Source organism: Grus americana, chromosome 8, assembly GCF_028858705.1.
Source record: "Grus americana isolate bGruAme1 chromosome 8, bGruAme1.mat, whole genome shotgun sequence".
NCBI lineage: Eukaryota > Metazoa > Chordata > Aves > Gruiformes > Gruidae > Grus > Grus americana.
In genome coordinates this window covers 24,894,028-24,921,260 of record NC_072859.1, presented here as the reverse complement: position 1 = coordinate 24,921,260, position 27,233 = coordinate 24,894,028, and the positions used below count along the sequence as shown (strand labels likewise).

The 27,233-nt window shown below is 47.8% G+C and overlaps 1 protein-coding gene across 6 annotated transcripts in view; it reads right to left on the bottom strand.

Moving 5' to 3' along the window:
* Positions 1-409: 409 nt before the first annotated feature.
* RNF220 (ring finger protein 220) overlaps positions 410-27,233 on the bottom strand; it is a 232,365-nt gene continuing 205,541 nt past the window's right edge. For all 6 annotated transcript variants that reach the window (XM_054833994.1, XM_054833997.1, XM_054833998.1 and 3 more), the window contains 3 exons: positions 14,236-14,344; positions 13,023-13,097; positions 410-3,499 (listed from right to left, as the gene is read on the bottom strand). In XM_054833994.1, the coding sequence (XP_054689969.1) occupies positions 3,428-3,499; positions 13,023-13,097; positions 14,236-14,344 (256 nt within the window). In that variant the 3' untranslated portion in view covers positions 410-3,427. The remainder of the gene's footprint in view (positions 3,500-13,022; positions 13,098-14,235; positions 14,345-27,233) is intronic.

Sequence of the window (27,233 nt, the reverse complement as noted above, 5' to 3'; positions counted from 1 at the left end):
TGCCAGTGGCCCCTAATGCAGAATATATAGATCTGTTGGGGCTGGGTGCCTCCTGCCCCCATCTAATGCAGCTGAAGAGACTTCATTATGGGGGGGGATGTCCCCTGAGGTGTGCCCTCCTGGCTCTATGGGGGGGGGGGAAATTTGGGGGACCCCATCTGTGGTGGGGCAGAGATGCATCATTGCAGGGGGATGCTGGGGAGGGACCCCCACCAGCCCCCTACAGGGGTCCCTCCCCAGCATCCCCCTGCCTCTGTCCATGCATCTGTCCCTGCATCCCAAAATAGGACCGGTGCTCCCCTTTGGGATATTACCCACACCCAGGGGCTGCGGCACGGTGTGTGGGGGGCTTCACCTCCTCTGCTTCTCGCCTGCGAAGGGAAACACAGAAAGGCGGGAAGCGCCCAAGAAGATTTATACTTGTTTAATTAATGTCAAATGTAGTTTACAAACGGGAGTGACAAGTACCTCTTTGTATAATATACACTGACACACAATCATCGACACACCGGAATATCGCTTTGTGCAACTGGGATTCTTTGGGCGAAGATAGGTAACTCCGATATTTCAATTTTTTTTTTTTTAAAAATCATTTAAACTCATTATAGAAGAGGGGAAGCAGCAGATGCATGTTACAAACTGGGATGCCTCTCTCCCCAGCCTTCCCCCTGCAGCCTCCTCCCCCTTAAAAACAGGGGATGGCTTTACAATTAAAAAAAAAATAATCAAAAAATAAACCCCAAACCAAAGAACCAATGACTAGTTACATATGGTTTTACACATACGTACATAGAGCACACGGCTGGTCCACAACACCCGCCCGAAAACCTGGCTCCCTCCTGTTTCCAAGTAAAGGCTGGGGTGGGGTATCCTGTCCTCTCCCCCTTCCCGGCTGCCTCCCAAACCCACCCACTGCACCCTCTCCAAACCCATCTCTGAGACCCCAGCGCCAGCACCCAGGCAGCGCAGCCCTGGCTGGGTGGCACTCACAGCCCAGCCATACCCCTTCCCCCCGCCCCAATTTTTCCCCCTTTACACACCCAGACCCAAGTTCTGTGTGCCCACCCTTCCCCTGCCCGAGTGCTGCTGGCCGGAGGGTTACCCAGCAGGGACAGCCCACCGCTGCGCTCCTTCCCCTGCCCGCAGCCTCCCTGGGGAGGCAGAGCCCTCCCGGGGTGCCTTGGCTTCCTCTGGTCCCCCGAGCTCTGCAAGGATGCGCCCCTGAGCATGGGGGGCTGCAGCTCTCTGGTCTCAGAGGCCACCACGCTGCTATGAGCTTGGACACCCAGGAAACTCTCAATTGGGAATTGTCACCTTTTGCCAAGATACCTATAGAATACAGCTCCTTCAATTTGGTTTTTTTTTTTTTTTTTGGGTGCAGCGGGATCCTTCTGAAATCACTCGAGAGATGCCAGGGACAGCAGCTGCTCTCTGCAAAACAGCATCAAGCTCAGGGCAAAGACACGGTGATGGGACTGTCCCCCCTCCCAGGCATCCTGCCTCCCCAGCCCTTCCCTTTCTGGAAAGGCCCCAGCAGCCCAGCGGTGCTGGGGACCCAGCTCCAAACCCCTCATCCACTTAAAATGCCCCAGTCACGTTGTGCTCTCCGCAGGAGCAGGGGGAGATGAACTTCCCCATCTCCCCGTCTTCTGGCTTCGGGGGAGCTGGCACCCCGCGGCTGCCCGGGGAGCCGGGGCAGGGCTGCACGGCATGGGACTGCGAGAAGTTCGCCTTGGGAAATGGATCAGTATCTGTTTCTCAGGTCCTGAAAATAAAAGAAAACACAACAAAAAAAAAAAACGAGGCCAGATGGCAGCTTTGGTTAAGGCTGAGGATACAGGAGACAGGGACAAGCATAGGGGATGACGTGGAAGAAGCTGGGGCTGGGAAGAACCTCCGGCTCTGGCTGGAAGCATCTCTGCAAGCCCTGGGGGTGGCCATGGGGATGAGACAGGGCTGGTTTGGCTCTCCACCATAGTGCCAAAACCTCTTTTGCAAAACGCAGGCTCCAGAGGCGTGGGAGCTGGGGGAAGCCAGTGCGGGGCAGGGCTGGCTCTGCAGGGCTCCTGCATCTCTGCCGGGCAGCGCGGCGAGGGAACCGGCCCAGCCTCTCTGGGCAAAGCCACCCGCAGGACTGTCCCATCCCGTGCCCGCCGCTTCCCCGTCATCCTGCCTTGTTAGCGGGCACCAGGCACAGCTTGGGCATCCTCGGCCAGCAAACGCTGCTCGCAGGGGAGGAAGGCAAAGCAAGGCAGGGGCGTGGGAAGGGGCTACGGCCTTGGGAGAGGCAGAGGGGGGTCAGCCGGACCCTCGAGCAGGCAGTCCTGGCTGGGGCAGAGGGCAGCGCTCTGGCACGCTGCCTCCCTCCAGCTCCGCACCGTTCGCCCCTTCCCCAGCTGGGAAAGGCAAAGGGGGCTGAGCCAGATCCCCCCACCCTGCCCGGTCTCCCGGCGAGGAGTTAAAAGCCGTGTCTTTCCGGGGATAACGATTCTATTATAAATAGCCCCATTAGCTACAACTAATGACAAAAATCCACCTCCTCTACTCCCCATAAGTTCTGTAAGTTATGGGCAATGCTACAGCCATTACTAAAAGCTGTTAACTTCATATCTGAATGAGGAAATATACACCACAGAACATTAAACCATTTATATTATATATATGTATATATATACTTTTTTTAAACTAATGACTTTAATGCCAAAACTTTGCTGAACCAAGAAAAATATGGGTTTAATGTTCTCTGCTCATTTTTTTTTCTTCTTTAAAAAAAATACAACCCAAAAAAAAGAAAGGGAAACTTATTAGTATGTAATGTTTGAGTCTATCCCATTTATACACAACATTGTAAACATATATAATCTATATTACATGTGCTTCATTTCTGCCTGGGTGTGTTTTTTTTTTCTTTAAACCTTTTTTTTTATCACTAGAACACCACAAAAAACCAAAACAGAATCAAACCAAAAAACAAACCAAACCAAAACAAATAAAAAACCAAATAACTGAACAAAACACAAGTTACAGGTTATTTAACATCTTTCTGTCAAGGGTCCCTTCCCCAGTCTCCTGGGAGCAGAGTGGTCAACAACACAGTCCAAAAGATGGCTCACGAGCCATCCGCGATGCAAAGCCAGCTCCAGGGAACGGGTGGATGGGGAATACTGGTTTTAAAAAAGGGGGCTTCACAACAAAGGGTTTGGTTTTGCCCGCTGCAGATGCTGAAGGAGGTCTCAACACGCGGGACCTGGGAGCCAAGGCTCCCCACTGCTCCTGTATCCTCGAGTCCATGTCTGGAGTCTCTGGTTTGTTTTTTTTCTTTAAATTTTAAAACGTCTTTTTTTTTTTTTTTGTTGCTGTCGTTCTTCTCCCCCTTGGTGTGATAAGCTGAGCCGAGTAGCTGGGTCCCGCCCTCCCGCTGGGTCCTTCATAAGTAGATGCGCCGAAGGTCTCCGGGAGACGTGATGGTGTTACACTGGGGACAGAGCTTCTTGGCACCCTGCAACCAGCAGACGAGATGAACAGCGTGAGAGAGCGAAGGAGGAAAACCCGCCCGACCCTGCCCTTGGCCTGGGATCTCGAGGGGAGCAGCACAGGAGCAGGGGCAGCAAGGCCACCCCTCTTCCCCTCCAGGCCGGGCCATGCCCTCCCAACAGCGGGCACAAACTGTGAGAAGGGGGAGCCCCAACACCTTTCCCGCTTGCCCTGCAAACCCCTCATCCCGCTCCAGTCCCCAGCGCGAGGCAGCTGGGCAGGCAGGAGCTCTGCAGGAGGCTGAAACCCAGAGCCACGGTCTGTCACCAAACTCAGCAGCTCCACGAAGAGGAGTATCTGCAGATGGATCGGCCTGAGCCCCCTGTCCTGCTGCGCCATCACTGCTGGCTGCCAGGCAGATCTGCTCCTTTCGGCTTCCCTTGCTCACCGGCAGCCCTCGATGAGCCAGTTCAGGTCACTGAGCAGGCAGGAAACCAACCCAGCTGGAACAAGTGCAGTTTTCAGCTGGGATGACTGAACTGGTTCATGGGGGGAGTTGGACCATCCCTTTCAGGGCAGCACGTCAGGGGATTGCCTCGGCCATCCTGCAAAAGCCCCAGAACTGCTGGCATGAAGAAAACCCCTGTCCTGTTCCCACCCAGCTCACAGAGATGCTGCGGAGACGAGTGTTCTGCCAAGGTGAGCTGAAACCAGCAAACTGTGATGTGAGCTGGGGCGAGGTAATGGGCGGCCGACACGAACACTACATGAAATAAAACAAGGGCTGATGTGCCATCTGTCACCGAGCCTGACAGCAAGAGGGTGTTAATAAGCCTCAGAATCGGGGTCAACCTAAGCCGGTCATCATTAGATTGGCAGATGTGACAGACAGTTGATGGGAAAAATGACAGAAAGATGGCTCTGCTGCGAGGCAGCCTGCCGTCTACAGCAGCAGCAGCAGCGCAGGAAATCGGGATGCCCTGGCTTTCAACACTGACCGCAGCCTCGACACAACCTCCTGCCGCACAGAACTGAGCACAGGCCCTGTCCGAGCACCCCGAGTTTTGCTCGCTGCTGTCAGACAGGCCCTTCCAGCAGCTAAACGCCTAGCGCTCAGTGTGACAAGCGAGCTGATGGATGCTGTGTGAGAGCCTGCCAGCTTGCGTGGGGCTTGCTGGCAGAACTGAAGCTGTTCGGTTCAGCGATGCTGCTGCTCTCCCCTAGCAGGGCTTGTTTCACTACCGGCAGCACTAAGTGCGGCAGCTTGCAGCACGTGGACTGAGTGGCAGGGCAGGACTGTGACCTGCCACACTGCTTCGGTACTGCTACCTGCATCTTGGGGACATCCCTAGGAGAGGAGCTGGCACTGCTGCTTACAAAAAGTAAGGATGCTTAGAAAAGGACTTCTCTCTGCTCTGTGACAACACCTGCGGAGGGAGGACAGGGGCTTTCTCCCCTGGGAGAGAGTCCCAGGTACAGAAAATTTACATGGGTGCAAGTAATTCATGGGGATGTCGTTCTGAAGAAGTGCAAGTCATGTTTGCTCTGCAGTCTTGAGTACTACCAAAAAGTCCCTGCAGACCAGTCTCAAACCAGCCCGTCCCTGCTCCCAGTGCACATTATTGCTGGCAGACATGGACTTTGCACGTTCGCTGTTCCTGAGCTTTGGCCTCCTGAGCAATCAGGCTCCCATTTGATATCCCTGGCTGCTGGCGGCTGAGCTGCTGCCCCGACACACGTGGGAACCACAGGGACTTGCACCTGAGATCTAAAACAGCCGCACACCAAGTCTGGGTGGTGCACCTAGCTCTGGTGCTGATGCCTGCGGGCACATCCTTCTAGGTGTCTGGGACCTATTTTATGCCCTAACTACTGTGTTTAGATTTTCAGCATTCTGGGGCTGGGACCATCTCACTCTGCCTGTGCAACGCATCAGGCAGCCCTGTCCACTGGTCTTCACAGAGTGGACTTGGCATGCTGGATTCTGGGAAGAGTAAGCACAAACCACAACTAGAAGGAAAGGCTTAGAACCCTGATGAAACCAAAGACTGACCGCACTGGACTTTAACAGAGCCTATGTAATACACCTCTTTGCTTGTGCTCAAGACCATAGCTTTGGATCTCCAGCATCAGAAAAGGACAAGCTCTAACCCTGCATGTCCCAGTAAAAACTTCCTGCAGCAGCTACAACAGGTAGGAGAGAAAAAACTAAACATCTGCCTCTTTTGTCACCTTTAAAGCCATTGTGGGCCAAGCTACACAGCAGCACTGCCAAGGAGGGGCTCACTAATCTGCATGCAAATGCCACGAAACAGCCTGGTTCAACTGAGTCCCCGCATCGCCATGCAGCTCCCTGGACCTCAGCGGTGCCTGTTGCAGCTGGCTGGCCTCTTGGCATCGTCTTTGTAGCTGGAGGGTCCCAGGGGAAGTGGCAGGGAGGTGCTGAGGAATTAATTCACAGCATGCTGTCAAAGGGGCAGTAGTTGGCAGCTGCCCGTTCGAGCTTTCCTGTGTGCCCTGACAAGCAGAAGTAAGCGTGCATGGGGACTTTAAGGCACTCCAGATGTGACTACTGCACACATCTGCGTCCATGCTCTCCTTCCCCAGACAGGCGCAGCTTACTGGCAAGAGGCAGCAAAGCATCCAACCAAGTAGCTGGAGCTTCTGCCTGTCTGGACAATGCGCCAGGGAGAGGTACCTTCTGCAAGACCAGTCCCCTGACCCATCAAATGCCTCAGCCTGCCTTCAGTCTGGGGTGAAGGATGAAGGGAAGTGCTTGCTGCCACCTAAAAACATGCCCCCCTATTCCTCAGTGCTCCTGTGCAACGCTGGACAGCATTTCTGCTGTTGTTCTCCTTTAGCTCTGCTGAAGTTGGAGGTGGGTGGGGAGGAGCACTGAACTCCCTTGAGTTCATTTTTGCTGAAAGCAAACCTCAGCTGCTGCCATCTCACTGTCTTGCATCTCGTGCTCCGTTCTGGGATTTGGAGGTGGACTGAGACAGCTGCAGGCAGCTGTGTGTGACACTTAGCAAGGGCAACCTCGCTAGCACGGACCAGACAGCTCAATGTGGGAAATTTTGGAAGGACAGATTCCTGGAAAGCCCCTCTGCCCAGGCCTCTCCAAAGGCTGCGCAGGTGCTCGCTGTAGGCGCAAACCCCCTGCACTCAGCCCACAGGATGGCAGAACAAGCCTGATTAAACTGACTGCAGCTTTGCTCCTCTGTTCCACGGCAAAGCAAGGGCAGGTATGCAATTCCTTCATACTGCAGGTGAAGGGAAGATGGGTGGATTTATCCTGCCAGAGCCTGCGATCTCTGTCCTGGAGATGTGCTTTCTGCACCACATACTAATGGCTTTAGGGGGATCCACTCTCCCCACTAGGGCTGAGAGCTGCACATGGGCAGCCAGGGCCAAGTTTTCGACCGTGCCAGAAGGCAGAACCCAACCACATGTAGCTTGACCCATTTTCTGCAAAAGCTACGTGATCGCAGATTGATTTAGGGCAGTGGCGGATGTTGCTTCACCTGCACGTGGGAAGGGCAGCTCGTCTTCAGCTCTGAAGGCGGGGTACATTGGAGGGAACAACGGCATCCTACAGACCTCCAGCAGTCTGGCCTGAATGCTGCGCCGGCTGACTGCACGTGGCATGCCGGGCCCAGGTCTCTGGGTCTCCCTAGTACTTATGCTTGGTATTAAACAGTTCAAGCAAAAATAATGACTTTGGACCCTTGGGGAAGCCTTTTTCTTTTTTCTCTTTTTTAAATAAAACTGTCATCCTCTGCACACATAAGCTTGTATGTTAAATTCAGAACTAAGTCCTGATTTTTTCTTTTTAGATTGAAATTGCTTAGAACCTTGTCCCTTACATCTGACTTTTCAGTGTAGGTGTACAACATTTATTGGCACTAGCGTTTAAGCTCTCCTCTCTTGTAGAGAGAGGCACATAAGCTTGTACACACACACACGCTGGCACAGGCACAATGAAAAAGCGTTTGCTCCCCCACTGCTCACCTGCCAGCTGGGGTTACTAAACTTTTCCCTTGAAATAAAAATGCTGTGGAATAATAAGTCCCACCTGTCGGCCATTTCTTTCTTTCTTTTTTTTCCAGGTCCTTCTGCTCCTTTCATCATAGCTTCATGGAAAAGCCTTGATGTGTTATAGCTGCGTGTGCTAGAGTAAAGGCCACCTCAGCTTTTCCATTATAAACCCCAGTTTTGAGGGGTTTATAAAACTCTGCTGCAAGAAGTTTGCTCCAGGGCTGTTAGAAAGCAAAGAAAAGGGGCTGGAACCAGGATGTTTATTTTTTCTCCTCCTTTCTTAATTAAAATTTGGCAAGTGATTGATCCACAATACAGGCTAATCACTTGGGGTAGTAGTTTGAAAAATACATTAACGAGAGCTGAGATGTTGAGAAGTCGTTAGGGCTCACATGGTGCCAGGAAGGATTGGAGTATTTTGTCTTAAAGTTGCCTCTTAAAAAAAATGGCATGATGTCTGCTATAAATTGGCTAAAGCAAGAAAACTCAAAAGGAAGGATTTAGGCACTTCCTGCTGTCCTGTGGGTCTAAAAACGGGCAATTTCCAAGCAGAATATGCTACCAGGCACAGAGAATAAAGAGACACAGACAGACCAACTTCGTCTACACAGTCCCACTGTCAAACCTGGGCTCAAAGCTTGCCTATTTTATAGGAAGGAAAACCAAGGCAGAGAGATGACAGGAGGGACCCAAACCCAGAGCAAGCTTCTACCAGGAGAGGAATCAAACTCCAAGGGCCAATTCTCAACCAAGGCGACAGCCCCCTCACCCCGTGCCTGCACATGAAGCAGCCGTTTCTTCTCTGCAAATGCCAGTTCCCAGAGAAGCAGCCATTCACCACTGCTGTTATGGGGTACTAGGTAATGGGGTTAAAGCAATCAGGAGAGCATCCTTTTTCACAGAGTATCCTCAAAGGGTAGGGCTCACTGCCACAGGTTGTTGGAGGCCAAAACTGAAATATGTTAATAAATAACTGGACAACCTCATGGCAGATAGAACTTCACGAAGAATCAAGTGCAGCATCCTCCATGCAGCTGCTGACTCAGGAGGTCCCTACGTTGCTGGAAGCACTAGGGAATCACCCAGAAGGGTTGCTCTGTATCTGTGCTGTTTCTTACAAAAATACTACAGCCCACATGGGATATATGGTATTATAGCCTAGAAAAAGCAACAAGGCTAAGAACGTAGTAGTGTAATCTACCAAAGATATAAATGTGTCAACTGCAGAACATACATTTCTATCGATGGATCCCCTGGAAGCATATTCTGTGATGAAGGTGGCTTTTCAGAAGTGATTTTTTTCCTCCTCTTGCAGTTGTGATTTTCAAATAAGCCCAAGACAGGCAAGTACAAGCCTGGGGTCAGCAAATACACATAGGAAATGCTGGATCTGGCTGTACAGTCGACAGGAAACTCAGTAAACTGCACCTGCTCAAATAAACCTGCCCTCTTTCAGCCCCTGCATGCCTGCACCCCCCGACAGCTCCATCCACTGGCAAACAACAACCTGACTCAGCTTTTAACTCCATTAACTTCATAGGAAGGATACCAGGGTTTGGGAGATCACAACACCACAGCTCAGAGGGATGTCAAGAACTCACAGACCCATTCCCCTGGCAAGATCGCCTCAACCTGAATTACTGCTGACGGACATGCATCAAACCTGTTCTCACAAACCTCCAAGGGTGGTGGCTCCAAACCCTCCCCAGAAAAGCATCACGGCAGATTGCCAATCTTTACTGTCAGAGCACTCTTCCCAGGAGATGGAAAACATCAATCTGACCCACTAGTAGCTGCAGGATCCCTCTTGGTTAATGGGGAAGGATAGCAAAGGGACGGACAAACCTCTTCCAGGGGGAGATTCACCCCCCATCACCCACTGACTCAGGGCTGCAGTCCAACAACTAGCTGAGGATAGACACCCACCGCAAGGACAGGTGACGTTCAGGGAGATGAACTGCTGCTCAGGCTAAGCCTCCCTCCTGCAACACCATTTCCTCTCCTGTCTTTGAAGAACCTGCATGTGTTTTCAGGGGTTTCCAAAAGGGATCACAGGGAAGTCACTCCAGGCTAGTGTCCCAGTTTCTGCATAACTTGAAGATATCGACTAGCTCTCTGCACGCAGGATGGATGAATGACAAACGCCACTGTGTTGAGTGTCCCAGACAATCAGCAAGTAGGGAGTAGCAAGTTCATCGGTGTGGTTTGACAGAGCAATACAAACCCAGCTGACAAAACAGGTAGTATGAATTCCTGGGGACGCAGGCATGATCACATGGCATCAAGCAACACGTTCTCGTATCCCTCTCCCTGTCTCCATTCCTGTTGTGCCTGAAACCACAGAGCTACCCACAGCGCATGCAGCATACAACACACCTTTAGCCTGCGTCCCCTGGACTGCAGCCCTCAGGCAGACCGGTTCTGCTCACAGAGCATGTGGAAGGAGAGAAAACCACTCAACTCATCATGTTCTGACGCTGAGTAAAGGGATGGTTCCTCCCTTTCTCCATGGCCACCATGAAGAGGACTAACCAAGAAGCTTCTGTTGGCGCTGAAGCACTGGCTAACTCGGCAAGCACCATGATCTCGGTTCTCTTAAGCCATCTCCAGGGTCTCTTTCTGTGACTCCAGTCTTTCCTTCATGTTAATCCAACACAGCAACAGGAGATCGAGATGGAGTCTGCTCTGGTGGATGTTTCATCCCCAGAACCTGGAGTCACTTTGATGCACTGAGCTCTAGTATAACAGTACCTAAGCTAGGGAGCCCAGCAGCCATTTGTAGAGTTGGTGGTTAAAAATGTCTCCCCCTCTCCCTTAGCAAGAGAACAGTTATAATCTGGAATTGGACATCAAGAGCCAAAAGTCCAAAAGTTATATTTTCAGAAAGCCTAAGTGCTTTAAAGATCCAATCCTCATCAGTGCCCTAGACTGGCCCTAGTCAGAGGATGGAAGTCAGAGGATACTAGAGATGCTCAGATCATTGTAGCATCATATCCTAGAAAATGTTTAAACCTTAAACCTTTTAAAAAACCCTTCACCTCCTCTGGTCCATAGACAGACGTAAGCACCAAATTTCACGCCATCTCCAATACCCTGCACAGGTTTAGAAGCGTTCCCAGGCACTCTGAGCCTTCAGTTCCAGGGTCTTGTTCAGTACACGGTCCTCCCTCTCTCTCTCACAGACACACTCACACTCTAATTTAATATTAGATCTCGGCTGGGCATATAAACCACAGGCACGCAGGAGAAAGGGGACTTTTCACCAGCAGGGATGGCAGATCTCCAGAATGTTCAAAAGGGGCCGGAAGCCCGACACAACCCGCCCGCCCCAACTCCTATTAACTCCAACAAATTGTTTATTGCACAACAGAAGAAAAATGTTGCCCCTCTCCCCCAGCCAAGTCTTTCCATGTGTGCTGCACGCGCAGGCTCCCTCCTCCCAGCCCCACTGGGGAGCCAGCTTTATACCCAGGGAAAGGTAACAGCAGCGATTATTACACACACTATCCCACAGCTCCTCGCTTGTTAAAAAAAACAAGAGTCTCTTTTGTGCCCGAAATAAAAGGAGATACCTTAATTAGAACAATGCAGGTTGGTGAGCATTAAACACTGAGCCCAGCTGCTGTATGCCATTAAATTCATAAAAAAGGAGGGGGGAAGGAGGGCAGTCTTAACGAGATTACACACATTGACTTTGATCAAGACACAAAAGCACCAAGGCGTTCCAGGGTTTTTATTGCTGTCTTCGGGCTACATTTTAATGGTTACATTAGAAACATGCGAACACAGGCTGGGAGATTTTTTTTGAGACGGGAGAGAGAGTGCAAGCATGCCTTGTGAAAAGGCCTGGTTTAATAAATTGGGGGCTGCAGGGAGAGGCTAGGACTGGGGAACACATGAGTAGCCACTTATTAATTGCTTCCCCTATGCAAGTGCCAAGTCCTAATTCGATGTCTTGCTGGACTATTCCCATCCCGCCTGCCTGGTCGGCAGAAGAGCCATGTGTGGATAGCACACCGCCAGCTCCATCTTGACCTTCCTCACGGATACCTAGGGGGGAGATGACTCCCCTCTGCAAGGGCAAATGCTAACCCCTGAGCACCTGGACTGGGGTTTCCCAGTCCTCACGAGCAGACGTGACCACTGCACATGAAACAAAGGGGCCTGACTGAAGTTGAACAAAGTTGCTGCTGAGCCTAAGAAGAGCCTGAAATCGGTGCCACAGAGTTAGAAGGTGACTTGAGGCTGCTGGGAAGAGGTGAGGACAAAGACTTCAGAGTAAAGAAAATGAAAAAGAAATTAGTGTTTTATCCTCTGCTTGTAGCACCACTGAAGGATAAGATTACTCTTCACTTAGCAAAGGTGGCCGAGCACACATTCATCCAAACACCTCAGAGCTACGTACCCACATATGTGTCTTTTATAACATGCTGCTAAAATGTTTACAAAAGCTTGTATAATCTAAATAGTGACGGGGTGTAGCTGAAGAGCTATAAAATACAGCCCAAGGGATAGCCAAGTTATTGAGTTGCTATTAGTACTCAAGCCCACAGGCACTTCACCGTCCTGGTAACTTTTCTTGGACAAGACTTTTAAAAGGCAGGATTTAAAGGAGCATGATCGACTTAATCGTAATTCCAAGCACACAACGTGTTCTATAAAGTAGATTTTGTAATGCCTTACAGGAACAGTTTTTAGGAGTGGCATTCCCTTACATTTTTTGCAACCCAACACTGTATCATCTTGCTAACAGGAGAACTAGAAAGCACAACTGACTATTTTCCACTCTCCAACCTGAGTAAAATGAAAGCTTGAAAATCAGCTGCACAGGGGACATTAAAGGCTGATTATAAAGCCCACAGTTTTAACACAGGAAAGGAAAACACTTTATTCAATAACACCTTAAATTTTAACCTCATGTCCTTTAATACATGTATAAATTACTGCCACACTGGGTCACCTATTCAGTGTTCAAAGTAGTCCCCAATCTTCCAAAGAGAATGGCATACACTTGAAAACTGCACAGTGCTATTTCAAATAGTCTGAAAAATACAGATTCATATTCATAAAAGCTCCCTTCCATATCATCTATCCTGAAGATGATTCCCTTTGCTTCAGGGGAATATTAGGTTTCTCAGAAGCTACCCATTCCATGAAATCTCAGTGGATTTGGCCTCCATTCTCCCAGCTTTACCTCTCTGCATGGATGCCCCACAGGAAATTACTGTAAGGAAAGGTTGTCCCTGGCACAGAGCTCTTACATGAGCAATGGCTTGTCCCCACAGCAGCAGAGGAGCAAGCAAGAGGCAGGACTGCACTTTGGTCACGACGACTCAAATGAAACTCACTCAAGTCAAAGCTACAGTGGGGTGTTCAACAGCAAGGCTTGGGAAGTCTGCATGCACAGCAAATAAAGCAACAAGCACCTTTCCCTATGGTGATTTAAATAAAGTATCCCAGAAGAGAGGAAGAAGTCTGTAAGTCAACAAGAAAGTAGCCAAGAGCCTCACCAGAGTCCGCAGCCAGCATTCTTCACAGTGCACATGCCAGCACTGAATGGAAGTCAGGGGCATTGTGTAGGAGTCCTGAGGAGAAGAAGCAAACAGGTTATTGTCACAGCAGGGATCAGGCGATTCTTCGCTCCCAACCCCATCACAACGCCTTTCTTTGTGGGTAACATTGCCTTGTATTTTGTATTGCAAAAAATAAGTTTGTGTAATACATAAGTTTGTATTTTTGTAATGTTTGTGCAGCAGAGGCAGAAAGTCTCCTGCAGGCCATTTTTCTGGCTTCCCAGAACTCCTGTTGGAAGCCCATAATCCACTCAAGCGGTGACCTGGCTCAGCACAGTTATCGCAAGAGCATCTGAAGTTGCTGTGGCCACCTGCCATTATTCTCATCAGAAAGGTCACCAGATCATACAAAAACCAGTGACGGGGTAAGATTAACCCTTATCACAACTCTTAGCTCTGCAGGAACAGCTTAACTACATCGCAAGAATGCTGCTGCTACTTCAGCAGACACACCTTGAGTATTTTCTATCATTGCTAATAAACCTTTGGAAATCAGCAGCAAGCTGTCATCCCTTCTGGGATGAGAGACGGGGATTGCACTCCCACACCTACAAGTCGTGAACCGGGAGAGAGAGCACCATGCATCAAGCTGAAGTTGCAGAGGGAGCCCTCAGCCAAGCAGAATTTTCTCCTGCTGTCAGCAGAATGAAAACCTAACAGGAGATGCAAAGCTTTGCAGGCTCAGACCATCAGAGGGAGCTGCTGCCTTTCTTTAAGAAGGCCACAGCATCACCACAGAGCAAGCAGGACACTGACAACTTTTAAATGCTCAGGCAACATTCCTGTTCTCAAACCGTACGGTGAGTCTCAGATCACAGATTCTGCTCTCTCCTACAGATGTAAATCTGCATATGCAGGAAAAGGACACTGGTATCTGGGAGTTTTCTATAGGAAGGCTGAAAGTCTTCTGAAGTTGAAGCTTTCTTGCCCAATACAGATGGACCGCTACAAATACCAGTGGAACAATGTAATGCATACGGAAATTTCAATTGCTAAAAAGACCTAGCACCTTCATTTGGAAGGCTAAGTCGTGTATAAGAACGAAGATGAGTTCCCCCACTCTACCCTAAAAAGAAGAAAAGCTTCTTCCCTCCTCAGCAAAGATACCAAGACATTTCTGATTCATTACCACAAGTGGAGTGCTACTCACCATGCAAATGAGACATTTATAGCGGTCCCCACGGGAAAGCTGCCTTTCTAACTCACGGACACGAGCCTTTAACGCTTCAAATGTTGTCACTGCAGAGTCTTCTGTAATTCTGCAAAAGATGATGGAGACTGAGCATCACTGAGCACACAAGATTGTTAAGAGTTCAGGGAAAAAATGATCCCACAACAGGTACCACACAGGAAATGGCAACATTTGAACTAATATATCCAACTTGTGGTGAAGTAGAGTTCCTGAAAAGCCCAGTGCGAATTCTTTGAGGTATGCTGTTAAACACTTCCAAACGCATCATGACAGAACACAACAGGGCTGGGGCTCCCAACTTCATGCAGAGCAAGTTTGTGCAAGACACAGACATTTAAAGACCAGATCTTTTTGTTTGGTTGTTTTTTGTTTTCTGTCTCTTTTCCTGTCTCCCTTAAGAGATTCCTTGGGACCAAATGCTCTGGACAAAGTTCTGTATGTTGCTATAAAGCTGATGCAATAACTTTCTGTGGGCAATAGCAGCTGTTCTTCCTCTTAGAGAATGGAGGTCTTTGCTGGCTGTCAACCTTGTGAAACACAAAATCAGATCATTACACAGGATCAACACAATGTTTTTACATTAAAGAAACCCTTAGCTTGTTGGGTTCTAATACTGAAAACAAGGAGAAACCAAAAGCACTGGACACTGTGCCAACAGGGTGGCTATAAAAGCTGCTTTACAATCTCTGCTTTCCCATTTCCTAGGGTCATTTTTGATGGGCAGCATTATCTCTTTTGTCACAGAGGCGCTGTGCTGAGGGCAGGCAAGTGTATTTTCATGGTTCTGTGAGGCTGGTGAAAAGACCAACTTGCCAACCTAAAAGCAAGGGCAGACAGCAATGCTTAGCAAATGAGATGCGGGGAGCATTATAGACAAGGATGTGTTGCTCCAGCATGCTGCAAAATCCGACTTGTACACAGTGCAGACATAGGGAGGGGCCCTCGAGCATTCCCCAGAAAAGGTTTAGAGCATTGCATTGACATTGAGGCTTTCATTCTTGCGAAAAAACAAACCAAACCAGCAATTTTCACATATGTCAGTGAATTTCAGGCCTGTCCAAGCAGACTCCAGCTCAGAAGAACCTGAGAGCACCTCGCCACCAGAAGCTGCATCAATCACAACACAACCCACAGTGGCACCTGTGTGTTCTACCTTTTTAGAGGATGATTCATCAACAAGTGGCTGAAACATGGGTCTAGTGGAATTACTACAACCAATAAAGTGAGCTGCCATCTCAGCACTCCTGCTGCATGCACACACTTGCTCCTTTGTTCATTAGTCACTTGTCGCCGGCACGCAGGGAGGGACCTGAGGTATCTCCCACGAGGTGATTCTGCTGCTTTTCCCAAGGCTCTGGAAACAGAGCTAGTTGAAAAGATCTTGAGTGATTTTTCTAATTATGACACTTCAGAAGAAACTGAAGCTGCAGGAGTGCATGTGGTTAAGTACACTCCTACCTTTGTACAGATCAGACACTCTCTGCACGAGCTAACTGAGGAGAGACCTTCATCAGGAGACTCATTGGAAGTGACAGTTAGTAGGAAATGGTAACAATTTTAAAACTGCAAAAAAGGCAAAGAAATACATGTGTCCCGTGATAGCCTGGTGAGTGAGGACTGCCTGGGGACAGGGACACTGTGGATTCAAGTCTTGGTATCAATAAATATTCTTTGGAACAAACCAAAAGAGCTTCAGTAGGAGAGAGCACTCCCCGCTGTGAAACACCCACTTGCTCCTACTCATTGGTATAAATTATCATCACCTCCTGGTGTGGGTTCTCACCCTCAAGGAAGAGCTGTTAGCATTTTCAAAGAAAGTCTAGAAAGGTGTTAGTTTTGTCCAAGGAAGAAACAGAGTTATTTATTTATAAGCTTGAAGGTTATTGTGGGATGAGAAAATCGTTTCCCTTCCAGTCTGGCCCATCAACAAGCTGAGGCTGGATGAAGGCTGCAGTTGGACTCGACCTTCTGGAATCCATCCCTCCTTCCTGCACACATAAGGGCACTGGAGGTGTAAAGGCGGGGAGTGTGGCTCCTGCCCAAAGCAGGTGGCAAGCAGAACCTCGATGCTTGCTAAATTCTCCCATTACTATCCGTGGAGCTACCCATCCTCCTCTGAAGGGCAGGTGACTCAGCAAGGAAAGGGAAAAGTGGAATACTCAAGCAGATCCAAGCAAAGGCCAATTCATCCCCAGTCCCAGCCCAATAACAGTCAAAGCTTGAGAAGGAAAAATTTGCCACTGCAACAACTAGAGGAGATAGAAAATGGCTTGTTTATAGAAGTCTAAACGGCTGACCCCCATCGGCCAATTTCGGAAAGTCTCTGAGATAATCGCACCTGTCCAGTAATAAACGAATGAATCAGAAAAGGAGGCTGAATAGAGGTATAAGCAATAACGCTCAGAGGCTGCCTGATACAATGGCCAATCAATAGGAGGGCTGTAGATCAGGGTGCTAGTTAGCTGGAAAATTACCGCACCGCTGCGTGCGTCACGCTGTAGGGATCCTGGACAATCAATGTGGGAGGTATTGATTTAGTTATTATCACTTCATACGCTCCAGACATTGTTAAATATACATTTATTAACAAGACTGGGGTGCGTTGGTAAGAGAGGGAGCTTTAGCCACTGCAGTATCTCCCAGCGCTGATCAAAGCTCAGCTGTGACAGACTTTAAATTCCATGTTCTCCCTGCCAAGTGTGTTCTCAGGACAAATCCTGACGCACAGCGTAGTGCTGAAGATGCAGGTCCTATCTCACAAGAGAGAGATTTTGGCCATAAGTGAGTATTTTGCACTTGAGATTTCAGGAAAGCCTCCTGGAGCAGCAGCAACCAGGGATGTGGTGGCCAAGGGTCAACCCAAAGTGAGCGATAATTGCATGGTTGCTTCCGAAAAGCTGGAGGAAATGAGGTCAAGGGAAATAGGGAGAACATTAGTAAATAAAGGAAACTGGAACTACCTCCAGGGATGGAATAAAGACAAGAGTCACTTCCCATGTGTCTGGCTCCCGTGGTGGCCAGCACACTTGGGACACATGCCATTCCATTTAGTGACATTTTACCGTCAACCTGCTGCTTGTATCCTAAAGATAAGCATCGCTTAGGAGCAACTCTTCCTGCAGCAGCAATCTTGGGAACTCCCTCAGGCTTCCCTCTTGCGTGCACACCTCGTGTGCACTTGCCCGGACACAGCTGGGAGCAGCCTGTGCAGTATTTTTACAGGGTAATGCCGGGGTGGAACGAGGGTCAGAAAGCCAAGCTCCACGGACGGGGTAAGGCTGTGTACAAGTTACCCTGCCAAGGGAGGCAGAGGGAATTACAGGGAAGAAGGAATTGGCTTCCACAGCCCTGCTCTCCCCGCTTTGCCTTGACCTCATGCTGGATGTGGGAGGACTCTTTTAACAATTTTGCGCCTCAGCGCTCGGATTTGACGTGTTTGGATAACGTCATTTATCAGTCTCGGGAGAGATCTGCTGAGCACAACCACTGCCAAGATCAATGCCTTGAGCCCCAGCGGTGATGCTTCTCCAACCACGCAGGAGCGAGCACCCTCGCTGATACCTGCATTGCCCTCCCTGGCTGAGAACGTATCCAGAGGGCACATCCACGCTCTACTCACCGCGGACATCCATCTCTGCCCCAAACAGGGGAGTATGAGCAAGAACCTTTAAACAAAAGCAAAAACATGAAGGAAGGGCTCCTCGCAGAGGAAGCTCGGTCCTGCACTTCTCTCCGGGCTTTGTGTTTAAGTCTTCAACAACTCAGCAGTCACAGCTGAGGATGCTGTGCAGCAGGGAGCGAGTCCATGAGACCTGGCAGACAGCATGTGAGAGTTTTCAGTCTTTGTGCCCAATGTATGTTTTTCTGCCGTTCATAGTGTTTTCCCCTGAGCACTGAAAATAAGAACAAACTTTCTTCCTCTCAGCAAATCTTTGCTTTGTTCAGGTAGAAGGCCAGAAGAAGGGCACAAAAATACCATGGAAGAGGAAAAAGGACCTATTTGTAGCTCTGAGCTGTTAGTCAGCAATCACCTCCTGGGAATTCTCTCCTGGGAATTGGCTGCCCCTCTCTTTGCAAAAAAACTTTAACCCAAACACTGGTTATTTGTCAAACATTAGCATGCATGTGATCTTTGTTTCTCCAAATTAAATCGAGCAATTCCTACCCGCTGTCCCAGTGGGCAATCACAAGCAATTCCGTTAATTAAATTATCTCTGATTCTGCAGCTCTGGAATCTCTCAATTGACTAAGTCTGTGCTTTATCATCAACAAAATACTGGACCAAAAAGGAAACAAAAAAATGCTGATGTCAAAGTGATCGGCTTCAGTTAACCCTTCCCAGCTGGATATTAAGGGCTGCTCAAGAAACTGTTGGACTGGAACGAGCCCAAGAGCGAGAGCCTCATACCAGAGATACCAGTAGCAGCTGTTCACTTGTGTTTCCTTTCCGTTGTAGTGAAAAAACCAAAACACTATACCATCACTGCATCCAGCATCCTGCCTATTTGACAGCCACAGAAAGATGCAAACCATTAGCTGCTGAAGCAGAAAAACACCTCAAAGATCAGTAAGCCCCCATGAAGCACAAAAACATCTCAAAGATCAGTAAGCCCCTGTGAATATCCCGTCCTCCCCTTACCCAGATCTTACTTGATGTACCCCGCTGTTGCGGAGTCTCCATAAAACGTTCCCCTTTGGTTTATTTCAACAGGATATAAATTTTCCTTTCTTCATAAATGGCCACACTGTACACAGCATTCCATAAATTTTTACAATTCCGCTGTTTGTATGTACCTTGTAAAAAACGCTTAGCACTGATTAAATGCACCACCAATAAAATTTCATGGGCTACTTTTGACACTTGATATTCTGACCTTCTTCTCTCTTCCTCATACATTTATTTTTGTTTTCGTATGCTTGTAAACACAGAGCAGCAGAGGAGAAAATGTACAGTACCACTGACAAACCCAAGAGCGATGTCTTTATTTTTAAACAAAGCCTTCATCTTCCCTTGTCCAAGGTGAAGAACCTGATCCCAGCAGAACATACATGCCACTTCTCTGCACCAGGGCCAGAGGTCAGGTCGCTAGCAGCTTACATATCATAAATATTAGAAACAGACTGGTCGATGCTTTCTCTGAAGGCAGAGTCAAGCTAAAGTAAGATTCCAGGAGCAGAGAAATTGCTCCTGGCCATATCCAGCCATGGCCACAGATGACAATTATCATAACCACTACTATGCTGCAGAAGACAAGGCCTACTGCAGTCCTCACTTTGCGGGGCACAAATCTTTAAGACTTGATAAAACAATCCAAAAAATGACCCCAACATCAGTGCATGATCATTTAACTGCAAGCCTTCTCTCCCAGCCAATTTACGTTTGGGTGAGAGGGCAACTTTTTCAGAGAAGAGACCATGTTTTATTAGCCTGTAACATGCTGTGCATAGCTGCCATGACACTGGCAGCACTGCGGAACAGCAGAGCATGATGATGCTGTCACTGCTCTCACTCACACGCTGTCTTCAACACAACTCCCTCCTCATCTGAGTTTCAAACACTAACTAAAAACAACCCCAAGTTTTCTCTGGGACAAGATCTGTTTTTGTTTGCAACCTGGTAAAAGAATCTGCCCCCTATTTCAATTCAGCAAGCATCACCTGCAGCAAGTGTTGCAGCTAATAATACGGGGAGTTTATTTTGGCAGGTGTGGGTGAGCAATAGTGAAGTTAGTAGGAGATGCACAGACACAAAGGTCTTTTGCACTTACCGGAGTGCGAGAACATAACATAAAGCTGAAAAAAAAGATTGCTACTAACAAGCAAAACGCTTAAATTGATAAGTAAGTTTTTTAAAACAAAAGTTACAGGTGGCTTTAAAAGGAAACGGACACAACTTGAGCACTGTCAGTATGCTAAGTCTCTGAAAGAAGTCCAGTGTCTGGCACTGGTGGCAGATTGACTGCGAATCACCCTGGAACATGTGGGCTACTGGACTGGCACGATGCACTGCGATTTTATTTCACTGGATGAGCTGGCTATGGCAGAAGGGGCCAGATCCCTGGCAGTAAGAAAACTGCCCAGCAAAGCTGTTTGCAATAGAGCTGTGTCAAAACACACCAAGCAAAGTTTAGACTCTCGGTCTGTGAGAATACCAGTGCTAAAAGCCAATCTTCTGGCAAGACATCAAGGTTTTAGGAGCTGCCTTCCCCTTTACTTAGCTAAAAATCTCATTTATTTGGTTTATTTGTTTTTAGACTAACCTCCTTTAAAAAGGCTGACTTATAATCCTGTAAAACATTGTCACATGTATTGAGGAAATTGGCAAGGATGCTAATTTATTGTCCTCTAGGAAAAAAAAAAGCCCTCTTTCCTTGATTAATGTATGTTTTTGTATTGTAAGATATTAAAGAATGTTGCTTCACCTGTAATTATAGAGAATAGTTTATTTTGGCAAAGTGCCCTGGCTTCTGGTTGCCAAGTTATGAATAATGCAATGTTCCCCATTCTAATTTCCGTGTTCTAAGTTGTGAATTTGGAGCGGGGTGCATGCAAGGGCACACACACACGACACCGAGGCGCTCTCAGTCACGAGCGCCTCTATTTTATACTTGCTTGCACAACTTGTTAATACTGGCATCTGCTTGCCAAATTCAGAGTTTGCTTCTGACTAATTTCATCTTGATGCAAACCAAAAATGTTGTCTCTTTTTTTTCCCCACAGAGGAATTATTTCTCTTACACTTGCATGCACCGTCGCAATACCACTGAGGGGAGCTTACTGCTGCAAGAAGGCGTTTTAAGCCGCATTTAGTAGGGACTTGGGTAAAGATTCCCCGAAGAATTTAATGACAGAAGAATTCATTATGCTTTCATATCTCCTCCGCCTCTATAACACAGAACCCAACAATGTCTTTACAGAAGCGGGAAGTAAATTCAGGCGCTGGCTCTTTCTCTCTCTCTTTTTTTTGGCCCGCGTTTCGCTGGGACACATGTGCCCAGCCCCAATCAAAACAGAGACAGATGGCACCGCTGATCATTCAGAATGGAAGGAGCCTCAGAGTCAGCATGTTTAGATGCATTTGTAGGGCTACGCAGTATCTGCTGGCCACTGGGACTGATTTAAAAAGGCGGCTAGTGAATGTCTGAGCTTGCGCCAAAATTTTAAATGTGCCATTTGAGCAATTATGGTTCGACATGAAAGCTGGGAGAAAGAATGCATGGGTCATTCTGATTTCGATTTAGAGACTATGTCCCCTGTTCCAAAGAGAAAATAAATGCAATCCCATTGCTTTACTGGAGCAGCTTTGGCGATAAAGTAAAAAGCCATGCTATGGAAGAGTATTTTGCTGCAGCAAGGTTTTGTTGAGGCAGCACAGGCTGAGTTAGAAATGATTCTCTAACCATAATTCTTAAATAGAAATAACTGTACATCTAATGTGTTAATATCTCAGTTCACTTTTCAAATGTATCCCTCATCCTGGTGACCCTAACTGTACTCCTAACAGATGTGTGAAGATGCATCATGGTCTCTATCTTAATGCAAGCCAGGGCCACAAAAGGCAGGCAGTGGAAATGGAAAATGCAGCTCCTCTCCCTACTGAGGCACACGGGTTAGAGGTTCCAGCCTACTGAAACTTGCCTCCATCCACAAGGAAACATGTTTGGATTATGACCGAGCTCCATGTATAGCTAGGCAGGTATATTTTTCTACCGGAAGAATTATGGCAGCTGTAACCTGTCATCTTACTGTGGCCTGGAGGTGCTCTGGGATTATTGGTAGCTTTGGTTGGATGATCAGGGCACAAAATTATAAAATATCCCTGAAGTGAAAGAGGAATAGCAAATTCCTAGGGCTGAAAGGTGTTCAGGAGGTGGGAAAAGCAGCCGAGTCTTGCGGCCAGCCTCTGTGCACAACGAAATGCCTTCTACTCCCATGGCCTGCATCCAAACGGCTGAAATAAACAGGAAATATCTATGTTACTACAGCAGCACTTGGATTCATCTGCAGCCTTTTAAGGGCTTTACCATGGAGGTGATATGCTTTCCAGAACTTCCATTCATGACCACTGATTGGAGGTACATAAGGGCAGCGCGATAACACATCCTCCAGCCAGCTTCCTACAACTGCTGCTGCCGCCCTAGAACTTTTACACTGTTGCTGTTTCCTTTATGGGGAAAGAAAGGATCAGAATTAGCATCATTTAAGGTAATCATGCCTTCAAAAAGAAACACGAGGCTATTAAAGGAGGCCACGGCACATTAGTATCACATAACCAACTGTGGTCCCAGAGCTGGAAGAGGAAACCAGCAATGCAGAGGGAGAGGTCATGAGCTGGCTATCTCAGGGAAGAGCAGGAATGCTTATGCAACCGAGTGGGAAACAACAGCTTTTGGGGACAGAAACTATCAAAAAGGAAGAAAGGAGAAACAGGATAAAGTGCCTGCAGCAGTGGGGAGCAAGTAAGGTTAGGACAAGCATCGACACTGAAGTGAGGGCAAAAAATCAGCATGGATATTAAACTATGTTAATTACATTACTCGCTATTACACTGCTGGTGTAAAGGCAGTGCTGGGTTGTGTGTTACAGAGGCGGAGGAGGTATGAAAGCATAATGAATTCTTCTGTCATTAAATTCTTTGGGAAATCTTTACCAAGCTCCAACTAAATGCGGCTTAAAACTCCTTCTTGCAGCAGTAAGCTTCCCTCAGCGGTATTGCAACTGTGCATGCAAGTGTAAGAGAAATAATTACAGACTCTACAGTTGTCCCAGACATGGTTTAGTGAGAACTAATACAAACTGGGTTTTTTTTTTTTTTGGTTCTATTTTGTATTTATACTTACTAACTATAGTCAAAGAAATGCATAAAACTACCAAGAGCCGTAATTACAATCATCCTGTTGTCATACAGCAGCTGGCACAGGACAAACACTTACTGAGTCCTGCCACAATAGTCAGTAAGTGCCAAAGAAAGCAGTAGCCCCATTAGCGCCAGCACACAGACAGCTTGTGCAGCCAGGGCTGCCCTTCAACAGATGCATGACGGCAACAGCAAACTGGCCGCGGATGGGGCACAACGTGATCCCTTTTCTGCTCTTCAAAGGAACGTTTCCATCCAAACAGGGAACGCGGCCTAGGTAAAAATAATTGTTACTTTTCTCTTGAGAGCATCTGGGCACCACGCAAACATTTCCTAAAAAAAAAAAATAAAATCAGTCCCCGTCTCTTAATTCTTGCAGTGTAGGTAAGGGATGCGAATAAACAGTCACGTCCTCAAAATATTTTCAGAAGGAACACAGCAGGATCTACAATGCTCCATCAGAGACACTGTTAAACACAACAGGCTAATTTTAGGGACGAGTTCTCTCTCTGACAAGCTGCTCACACATCTAAGGGCAGAATTCGTTTGCTAGAAGGCAGCTGTTTGTGTTTTATAAGCTAAAGTTTCTCTTACCTATGGAATAACTCCAATATTTCACAGGGAATCATCATCCATCTAACTGAAGTACCCTCTAACGGACCATCAGCCTCATATCCCCTTTGAAATAGCACAGCTGAGCACTTGCTGGGCCACGATTTATTTTTTACCTTCTAAGACATCTTGCTAACTCTATAGCTCAATAGTGACAGTCGAATTTCACACTGCGATAGCCCCCCATCGATTTTTCACTCCCAGGAAGCAACTCCACAAATTAAAGTTAACAGCATTTCTGAAACTAAGGAAAAAAAAAAAAAAGAAAAGAAAAAAAGAAAAGAAAAGAAGGGGCAGGCAAAGAGACACGAAGGGCAACATGCCTAAACTGCGCCCCCAGCACAGGAATAAAATTCCTCCCTGGGGTTTTGGTTTTCACAAGTTATAGGACAGGGATGCTACTGCCCCTGAAGCTGGCAGCCACCTTGGGTTTGCAGACACTTTAGCTCTAAAACATCACAGGTTCAACAGACAGAAGAGTCCTTCTGTATATGAAGATGTCAAATATGTATCTATAGAAAACTGCCTCAAGGTACGAGTATTAGACCAAACCTCTGGACACAGTTGCACGAAACAGAGATACCACCTTCCCTGCGGGTCTGAGCTCATACAGTCAGCCTGCCTCGCTGAGCTTCGTTAACCGCTAGCCTGTGATGAACCACGACACTGATACAATTTCAGCTGGCGCAGCGGTAATAATGTTTGAGACCATTGTTGGCACACACAATTTCTACCAGTTAAAAGAGGGAGCGGAATAAAGAAACGCAGCCCAGCAGTCTGCTCTCCATTGCTACAACCTAGAGAAAGAATTAATGCCAAAGTCACACTTCATAAAGAAACAGAGCATCTACCCATGCACCCTTCCAACGCTGAACACCAGTATACATTGCAAGCACATATTACATACTACTGAATTACTGAAAGGAAGGACTAAAACCTGATAAAGATAAAAATCTGGACACAAGCAGCACTCAGTCAAGCAACGCTTTCTCAGCTTGGCTCTGACAATCCCACGCTTCAGTTCAGCTTCCTGGATCCTGTCTCAAGTTTACATGGCTGATCTAGGACTGGACCCACCAGCAGCATCATGCTCTCTCTTAGCAGAGCACAAAGGGTTAGTTCTTTTATGACTAATTAATTTTTTTAATTCTGTCTTTGCTATACGATGTTCTCATCTCCCACCAAAGCCTATTAATGGTGTGACGCTATGGAGGAAGGCTGGGGAGTGCTTATCCTCTGGCGTGAATTCACAACAGCTTCTGTTTCCCTCTGACACACCAGCTTAAGCGTGGCTCCTTGCTTTTCAGGCCTCTGCTAATCCTCTGGCTTCACACTCACTCTGCTCCCCTCTCGACCCGTCTGCCCAGGAGCAGAGTCTCTGTGACAGACACTGCTACCTCCCCGACTGCTCTCACATGCTTGACTCTTTGCAAAAGGATCCCAACCTAAACTTTGCTTAATTTTAACCGATGCTCCTTCCTGTGCTGCCACGCCAGAGCCCCTCTGGAGCTGATGCTTTTGGACAGCCGGATTGGAAAGAGATGGGGAGGGGGGAACGAGAGGAAAGAGCAGACAGGAAAAATAAAACAAATACAATTGCTTTTTGTCTCTAAAACCCTCTTTTTAACCCAAGGAGCGTCTCATCCAATGAAGCATGATAAGCATGAAGTGTTATATAAAGAAGATAATTATAAAGGGATTTAATGCTTGGCAGGCTTGTATCGCAAGGTTTATAGCGGAGGTAGCATACTCACTTAAACAGCCTTGTGTCCAGATTTGCTATTATGCGGGCAGTGTGGCTGGGGCCAAGCGGAATCAGAAACAAGATTTGTTTTACGAAAAAAAAGAGCACAGCCCCCTTCCCACTGAGGATGGCAGCTCCAGTCCCACCTCCTTCCACTTCTGTCCCATCCCTGATTAATGATGTTGTCTGCCTGATTTATGACCCACCCCAACAGATTAGAGTTTCCCTCTTCAACCTCCCCCCTCCTTTCACCCCCCCAGAAGGCACAGCCACACTCCGTTGGAAATATTAGAGAATTATTAAATAAACATTCATACGTCATGTCTCTTCCCATACTGAGCTCATCGTAGTCAACGCTCAGCGGCCGGGTCCTGTTTGCTTTGGGGCTGACACCAAACAGCTGGAGTGATTCATGGAGAGGCTGGCTACAATGCTCTGTGCCATATATCATGCTCGGAGCGCTCCCTGCCCCGGCGGAGATAAACTGATCAACCACAACGGGCTGGAATGAATTTATGACAACACAAAATTGAGGAAAACAAATGGGAGGTGACCCAGTGGGCCACTAACCCAGACTCTCTCGCTGGCCTGCAATCTAGTCTGGTGGCAGAAAGCAAAATTGAACATTGGCACTCTGAATTAAGATGCTGGCTTTTAACCCCGGGGAACCTCAGTTTCAAAATGGCACCAGACCCTTGCAGGCGGCATCTCGGGAGGGGGAGGAAGACCTTTTGCGGGGAAGGTGCTTTCTGCAGCTCTCTGTGAGCTGAGAGCATGACGTGGTGGAGGAGTCGGGGAGGATGCGTGGGCAATTAGGAACCAGCAATTAGGGGCCAGTTGCTTTCTCTGAGCAAAGCTGCACCTTGATTTGAGGCAAAGGAGCATCGCACTAGCTGAGTTCAGCCCGTCTGCTGAAGACCCCAGCCACCACCTTCATGGTGATGCTCCTTTGCCTCTCCCCATGAGCCTTCAGCAGCCCAGGGTGTCTCTCCCAGACACCTCACATTGGTGAGATAAGAAAAGCTGAGACACCCCGCAGTGCTGGGAAGGAGAGGTGGGACCAAGCACCACCTCACTCATTACCTGTGGCTGCCATCTGAAGTGCAACACAACGCAGATGAGGTCAACCCGCTCAAGCTATCAATGAGCTGGCACGGCACAAGGAACGGTGTAACACACACAGACTTACCCCAAACCTCATCTAGTCGTTCTACTTTCCACAAAAAACTAAGTTTAGATTAAATTAACTTGCTCAAGCAAAGAGCTTCAGCTGCATGCCAAAAAGACAACCACTTGCTGTACTGTATTAACGGATTAAAACCCAACCAAACAAATCCACATCGCTCTCCTTGTCTGGGCTTATTTTTGGAAGAGGGGAGGGGGAAGGAACGTCATTCTTATGAGAGAAGATCAATACGCGGATCGCTGCTAACTCTATTAGCCGCTGCTCTAAACGGAGAGCATGGCTGACACAGGTGGTAAGCCATGTGCTTCTGGACACTTTTAAAAATGCTAATCAGATGCTACACAGGGTTTAACATGCCAATCAATAACGCTCAGATTTAAAGGCAAAAATTAAAGTTACAAACAATGGAGTAAAGTGATGCTGCCAAAAACTTCCTGTAAGCGCCACCCAAAACAAGAAAAATGAAACCAATTTAGCTCCAGATTAAGAAACAGGAACTAGAGATGAATCAATTTAGCCTGTTGGGCTGGGTCGCCATATATCATGGCTCAGCAGTG